Source organism: Cyclopterus lumpus, chromosome 1 (genome assembly GCF_009769545.1).
Source record: "Cyclopterus lumpus isolate fCycLum1 chromosome 1, fCycLum1.pri, whole genome shotgun sequence".
NCBI classification, from domain to species: domain Eukaryota; kingdom Metazoa; phylum Chordata; class Actinopteri; order Perciformes; family Cyclopteridae; genus Cyclopterus; species Cyclopterus lumpus.
Window position 1 is genome coordinate 17,774,472 of NC_046966.1, and position 8,062 is coordinate 17,782,533.

An 8,062-nucleotide genomic window follows, 5' to 3' on the forward strand; every position below is an offset into this window, starting at 1 on the left:
TGGGAATGTGTACGTATTCGCGTGTGCATGTGCACTCTCACGACAGCCTCATCTTGTCACTGTCAGTGCCTAATGGAGCTGCCAGTGGGACAGCACTTTATTATCTCAGTGGCCCTGTCAATAGAAAAACCATCACTCACTCTGTGTGTGTGTGTGTGTGTGTGTGTGTGTGTGTGTGTGTGTGTGCAGATTTGAAAGAGCTGAGGAGTGGAATGTATGTGTGCGTCTGTGTCTCTGTGTGTGGGCTGTTGCTCGCCATCACTGTTGTGCACTGCCACATGTCAACATAACAAGAAAGAGAGACGGCAAACGGTGTGTGTGTGTGTGTGAATGCTCTGACTTACTGCTCCCTTCATGCTGGTGCAGTGGCAAATGAAACATTGCACTCATTTCCTCGTCTCTCACCTCTACTGGTGAGTTAATGAAATCAAACCCTACGCCTCTCAGTGGAGAGCCACCATAAGCGGCGCTCCATAGTCGGGATCGAGGGACGGTGCTATCTAATAATCATGAGCAGGCCAGGGGGTGTGCTGTATGGCTCCACCGCAACCCACCATGAATAAGGCCAGCAGAGAAGATGGAGTGTCCATGTGGGCCATGGGGTCCAGGCACCGGCCCGGGGAAGCATTGATTTAATTGCCTTTGGTTTATTTGTGGAGTCCTAATTATTGACTGGAGGTAGAATTTAATGGGCCAAGTCTTTATGAAGACAGGGAAATGACTGGCTTCTGCTGCTGGCCAATAATGAACAGGAGGAGCATGTGCATGCAAGCGTGTGCACATGCATGCAAACACACACACACACACTCACACTCACTCACACACACACACGTTCCCTCCAGATCATTTTTCAGACTCATTTTGTACACACACGTACCCATCTCAGGCCTCATGACAGCATAATAACATTTAAAAAGTCATTGACTCTGTTGATTTCTTTATGAGAGGACAGTGGTTTGGGGTGGCGCTGAGGGCCCGCTAATATTTACTTCACAATCACACCCGAGGGAGACGTACAAGCATCACTTCTTATCAGCCTCCAAACTATAACAAGCAGGTGAACATTACATTAAGACGGTAGCAGAGACAGGCCAGACCCATCTGGACTGGACTTGTTATAAAACATGAACGGCGTTTATGGATGGACTACAGGGCTGAACATTTTCCTGTAATTTCAAAACCTTATTGAACTTTGGGGAGGGGTTGCTGCTGCTTATTGCTACGATGTTAATGCCATCATTTATCTAAATTCAAATAACAGACTTTATTCATGTCACCTCTTGTCAAAGCCTCTCATCATGTTGGTGGTTCCCCAGGGTATTACATCATTAAACCGTGGTATTAAAGATATCAAAGGCTCCATGCCTTACAGTGCTAATGCAGTGGGAAAGTTTTCTATTGTTGCGATGCTGTGAGGGTGATGGGTAGTGTGTTGTGTTGTGTGGCTCATTATGCCTCTGTAATGACAAGGAACAGCTCTGAGTCCCACACTTCTCTCTGAAGGAAAGTGACTCTAATTAAGCCTTATTTAATGATTGAGCTAATTAAATCAGCCAGTCTTTTTCTGTCTCTGTGAGTGTGTTTGTATGTGTGTGTAGGGGACTCGAGACGAGCCTTTGTACTGTAAATATGTCACTGGAACAGTGGCAGGGATTAGGGGGGGAGGGATCCCCGGAGGAGACTTTACTAATACCAGATCACACTGTGACTTATTCATTAAGTTCAACTTGCGTTTCACATAAATAGAAACAGCAGATGCAGCCTTTTGCTGCTGTTCCTTAGCCATTAAACTGTCGGGGCGATGACTTAACCAGGCAAGCTCGAAAATATCAAACGGCACATTTCAGGTGAATAATCTCTATTATTCTTGAGTCATGATGCTATTTCGGAGCTTTAAGCTTACTGCTAGTCTGATTGTACCCGAGGGGTCATCCTTTGGAGCATAGTGGACTTTCGCTCTTTATGTTACTACAGGAAGAGAATTAATGACGAAAGTAGACATTTCCTCATTAAATAGATGACTAGATGTGTTCAATTCCCTTATGTCAGTGAACAAACATCGAGAGGCAACAATTCTTAGCGCCTTCTTGTTTTATATGTGACAGTTTGCTGCAGGCACAGACACTTTTGTTGATTGTAACTGCTTCCCAGTACATTACCTCGGCCAGTGAGCCATACTGTTAATCAGGGGTGTGTTCTTGATTGCTGAATCCACCTAAAGATTGCTTCTGTTTGGTATGGATATCACCTTTCTATATTTATACCTCAATTGTGCCTGAATCAACTCATGTTCACACCTAATGAGTAGGAACCTGAAACAAAGACCCGGTGCGTTCCTGTGTTTAATCTAGGGTGTATTTAGGTCAGATCCCTAACAAATGCATGTTGCACACTGAAATGATGTTTCCAAACAACGTATCAAGAAAAGGAGAGATTTTTAATTACAGTATTTGTGGCCCCAAGTGTCCAATTCCCTTTCATATCAGTCCCTAGTGACCTTAAGGGGAGAAAAGAGAGGGATCTGCTCCGCTGCTGGAGTAGGTAATTACGAAGGAGAGGGAGAGAATAGGCTTACCGGTGCTTTCCTGATTTTCTTACCTGAAACCCCTCTTGGCAAATGTGACATATTCATTATCAGAGATAATCAAATGCAAGACTTTTTAGTATGGTGCCTTTGTGCTTGGGCTTTTAATCTATTTATCATGCTGTTGTTGTTGTTATTCCCCCGTTTGATAAATTTGATTTTCAAACAAAAGTGAGAAGATCAAAGATCAAAGAGCTGTTTTTTTTCCCCACTGTAATAAAACTACTGTAACTACTTCTCCCTTACCTTGAGTAGTGGCCTAGATTAGAGACGGCTCACCAGCCAGGGACAGAGATTTATAGCAATAATCCGTCACCCCTCTGATAATGCTCCTGTCATACCAGTTAGATCCTAAACTTAACTTGGACATCAAATTAACCAGTAGAAATATAGACTATAATTCTGGGGTTACAGGTATACAGTTAGACACTCATGTAGGACATTTGAAGGAGCCAAATGTCACTTATTTTAAGCAGCAACATCTGCCTAATTATACATGGCTGTCACATTTATATTCATAGGGTGGTAAACTAGTGAATAACTGAGAAAGACCACTTGGTAGTCACATGCTGACTGCATGCAGACATTTGAATGAAGTACCCCCTTATATCTCTGATTCCCCCCTCCTTCTTCATTTGGACCCATTTAGGCATCCAGCAGCCCGACACAATCTTTATATCTACTCACAAATTGGGCCCTTGGAAATAATTGCTCTAACCTGTTCTGAGGGAGAAGACAAAAGGGCTGGGATGATCGATCTTTTAAGAAAGAAAAAAAAGTTGATGTGCGTAACGCCACTACCAGACAATGGTCACTGGAGTGCTGCAACTTTGAGCTGCTCCTTGCCTTGAGGTGTGCCCCAGGCTATAGAATAGCAATGTCATTTAATTGGCTCATAAAAACACCTTTTGCTTGCAGCTCTTGTTCTTATCTTCACGCACACACACACACACGCACACACACACACACACACGCACACACACACACACACACACACACACACACACACACGCACACACACACAAACGTCAGTGGCTTTACATGTCAGTTCACTTCTGAAACATGTTCATGAAATCACACCTAGACAAAAGGTCTGCTCTGCAGGGCCTGTTGAATAGTAATGATGTGAGTTAGCATGGCTTATTGCTACAGTAGCTTTTTTAGTGTTGCCATAGGGGACAGGGCATCTTGCAAAACCGCGGCTGCGTTGCTTAGCGCTGGTGTTGGCTAGCTCTGCCAAAGGGGACAGGGGCCCAGCTAAATCAACTGTAGCATAACATTAGTGCCAGTTCCTAACACTGCCTTAAGCAGCCCAGGGGATCCAGTAGAGCAGCTGCATTACAGCTTACCCCCAACCATCCTTCAGGGTATCGGTCCCCAGCAAATGTGGCTGTTGGATGAATAGGAAAGATGGTGCTCCCGCTCGTCCTGTCCGTGAACACTTGTGTTTCCCTGTGACAAAAACTGCCGATGTAAGTCACGCACCAATAGGGAGATGAATCGGAATAAGAGGTCAAATGTATTTGATCAAACACGAGAGAACAATTTATCAACCAAGAGTCAGAAAATGAGTTTTCTAAATGCACTTGTCATCAACCAACTTTAATGAAGGTGTCTAAAGGCGGGGCTGATTTTACGTGTGGTTAAGACGCCGACCATAAACTGCAACATCCCCGATTCTCTTTCCCTCGTGTCTGACTTGGAATGCCCAGTTTATACTTAAAAATGAAGGGATTAAAAGTGTATCGGGTTTAATCTGTTTCAGAATTAAATTTCCCTCCATTTGGTTTATCTAGATCATGTTTACCTGTTAGTGTTGTTTACCCATATTCCCATATCAGTACTTTTAATGATCCAGTCTCCCTCTTTGCTGTCCCATAGAGCCTTGTGTTGTGCCCGTGTCTCTATTTTAGTTAGTTTGTTTGCATAGTTAGTGGCTCTAAGTGCAATTAGCTGATTAGGAGAGTGTGCACATGTGTGTGTGTGTGTGTGTGTGTGTGTGTGTGTGTGTGTGTGTGTGTGTGCGTGCGTGTGTGTGTGTGCCAATGTGTGAGATAGGGAGAGTGAATTCTCCCTGAAGGACAGAGGCAGAGGGAGATGTCTCAGCAGTTACTTCAGTGTAGTGGTTCTCTGAGGAATAGCGGCGTGTGTTTGATGCATCCAGTGTTGTTGGAACTGACTCCCCACTGCACACACGCACACACACACACACACACACTCACGCGCACACACGCACACATCCCGACCCACGGGACCTGGTGTTCCCTGCTCCTGTTACCTTTAATGAAGAGGAGAGATGTGTCAAGGGGCATGGGGACGGCCTGTGTTTTAGTTTAGCTTCTTACTTTCCGGTTTGAAATGTCCTTAAAACATGTCAACTGCAGACCTAATTCCAATATGTGTTTGTGTTAATCACTTCAAAGCAACAATACCTTGTATTCCCAGATGCAGATGTTATTCAGTGAAGTTTGTTAAGGCAATTCAGACTTGAGTCAGCCTGCTTTCTCTGCGTATGGTTCAATAGCTTGTGTTTTCACATTCTCTTTTAAGAGATAAAAAGTGAAAGATTTTCTGATATAGAAGTCACTATTTTCAGCTTGGCCAGTCCACATCTCATCTCACGCCATGTGACTTAGGAAATTGCTCAGGGAATGAATTTGTCTCCCTTGCATGAAAAAGGCGCTTGTAAAAGGCTGCACATAACTTGAAGTGAATATTTATGGGTGATACAGTATGAATGCCTGCCTTTGATCAGGTGCCCTAATGACCATAAAATCCTTGTGTTGATTCAGAGGAAAAACAGAATTAGCCAGAACTCAGAGGAGAAGCCCGCCGAACACATATAGGTCCATACTCAACCTTTGTAATGCTGTATGATTAAGTGGACATCAGTTCCCATCCTCTCACATCCCCAGCATAAACAGTCCAATAAAAACACAACAATGCTGTAAATGTCCCCAGTGATGTTCTTGATGTTTTAATTATGCCTCGAGGCGTCTCTGCTCAAAGGTGATCAACGTATCCCGCTGGAGAGAGAGGAGTGTGTCGTCAGTCCACCAAAAAAAAGGGGGAATGTTTGCCATTTTTATCTTGCGCTTCTGTCACAAAACACTACTCACGGTACCCGCGTGTGCATTGAAAGATTATTTTGGATGCCGTAATCATTCCCCCTGTCTATATTAGCCAAGAAGAGATTACAATGTAACATGAGAGACAAAGTCCACAGACCTTTTTCATCTCAAATTTAGCTGACGCTCATTTGTTAAATTGAGTGGGGATTAAACATTATTATATCATTTTTGAACCAAATTTCCCCATTTGTTTCTTCCTTAAAGGAATACTTCAACCGCAAACTGACCATTTGTATGTCTTTAATCCATCCTGTGTTACCTTTTTAATTCTGGAAGAAAACGTTTTTCTCGGATGTCTCCGCGGTGAACGGAGGAGCATCTAAACGAGAAAGGTCTTGATGAATTTAAATAAATGGGAGCCACCTTTTAACAACAGCCTAACCAGACCATTCGTAAACAAACTCTCACACAGCTCGCGCAGCATAAACAAAGTCTCATTTATCCAGTGGTATGCTAAGTACCTCCAAACACATGCATCTTCCCTAAAACCATACTGTTTAACCCCCTTTGCACACGGCACACGGACGAGTCTGTGACAACTGTGTGACTGTTTATGCAGAAGTGTTTCCGTGGAGGGGAAGTAGCAGGATGAGGGAATTTATTTTTCCTTAAAGGATTAATTTGGCAGATGCCCCCTGGAGTGTACTGACTACTGTTAGCTTGAACCTAAGAATTCATTTTTGCACAGAAGTAAGACTCTGGATTGTGTGTTACATTGAAATTAGATCAGGAAGGGATGTCTTCACTGCCACTATGAGCAAGAGAAACAACTATAGCGAACAAGAACTGTTTAGATGTATGTACATCTATGCATGCAAGTGTTTAAAAAAAATGTATGATCAAATGTGAACTTATGCTTCAATATTTAAGAATCCCACATTACTGTTCCACCAATTGAGAAAGGAATCTTAGGGAAAAAAGTAAAGTGTGGGATTAGGAGTTACCGCTACTGCTGTGTAGCCTGTTTTGTGAATCGTGAAAACACTCAGCATGGACGGTCCCTCAAACGTTTCACAAGTCCTCAGGCCCCATCGGAGGTTCTATTGTTTCACACAACAGCACAAAGGCTCTCTGAAAAGCTGCCAGGTGTCAAAAGTCTGACACTTTTTTTTTTAATAGCGTTGCATTTGTGTGTTTTCCCCATTTTCTCTAACCCCTACTACCACCGCCCCCACACCCTTTTTCTATCCTTTCCCTCCCCTGCAGATCCCCTCTGCCGGCCAGCTAATGGAGGCTGTGCGCGTGAAGATGAAGGAGAGGAAAGTGCTGACAGAAGAGCTGGCCACGCTCGTAACACCAGTCAGCGAAAAAGCCTGACTCCCTGGGCTGAGGCTGGGAAAACTGTCATCCTCTTCTTTTTCTCCCTCCCTTCTTCTCTCCCTCCCCAGTTCTTACTCTGTGGGAGCTGGGCTGAGCCAAGCTGAGCCGGGGTAGCAGAACCAATATTTGTAAGAAAAGCGCTGTCGACTCACTCTGGTCCACTGGCTCGACTCAGCAGCCTGGCTTTTGTAAATGAGCCCTCGACATCTGTGTTAGCGCTCAGTGCCCTATGTCTACCAGACAGTGGCCCTTTAGCACCGAGCTAATTTATAATGCAGCCACTCTCAACGCAGACCTGGGGTGATAAGGCAAATGCTTACTTTAATGTTTAAGTTAGACTTTTTTTTTCTTTTGCTCTCTTTTTACCTCTCTCCCTAATTTATGAGGACCTTGGGGTGCAGGGACTTGACCTCGTAATGCCAAGTCAACACTTTGAGAAAGTCAAGTGTGCAGCACAGAGGAGTTGGATCCATTTATCAGACCGTATACTGCACTGCTCTGAGAGAAAACATTTAACGATTGAAGTCCACTAAACTATATTCATCAAATGCACTGAAGGAAATGATCTGTATGACATGTATTCAATTTGTTATAGCTTCTGAACTAGCATTACAAATATTCGTTGATAATGTATTACTTAATTATGTTAAATATCAATGATTTCTGCTGAAAAGCTTTTCTAAATTTCAAAATAAAAGCCCATTTCTCTTTTCTTGTCTATATTTTGTTCTTCAAAGACGGCATTGTTGTTCTGAATTTCCTGGTCGTATTTATAAATGGTCTCTCTTATTTTTCCATCAGTTCAAAGGACTGTCAGTCAGCGTGTGATGGTAACTGAGGGTGCTCCGGTGGACAGCAGGGTGCTCACACCTCCCTTATGATTGACAGCTGACTGTTGGCATGGTTCCTGTCTGTAACAAGTGACCCCTGCTGTTGACATCATTAACAAGGGTCCACATGAGCACACACACAGCACAGTGCAGGGGTGTATTAGAGGAGTGGTTACATCCTTGACATAACTACCTCC

General features: G+C 43.6%; 1 protein-coding gene across 3 annotated transcripts in view; it reads left to right on the forward strand.

The window, feature by feature from the left end:
* Positions 1-7,746, forward strand: part of cntln (centlein, centrosomal protein) — an 82,651-nt gene extending 74,905 nt beyond the window's left edge. For all 3 annotated transcript variants that reach the window (XM_034540647.1, XM_034540638.1, XM_034540628.1), the window contains exon 27: positions 6,922-7,746. In XM_034540647.1, coding sequence (XP_034396538.1) covers positions 6,922-7,032 — 111 coding nt within the window. In that variant the 3' untranslated portion in view covers positions 7,033-7,746. The remainder of the gene's footprint in view (positions 1-6,921) is intronic.
* Positions 7,747-8,062: the final 316 nt, after the last annotated feature.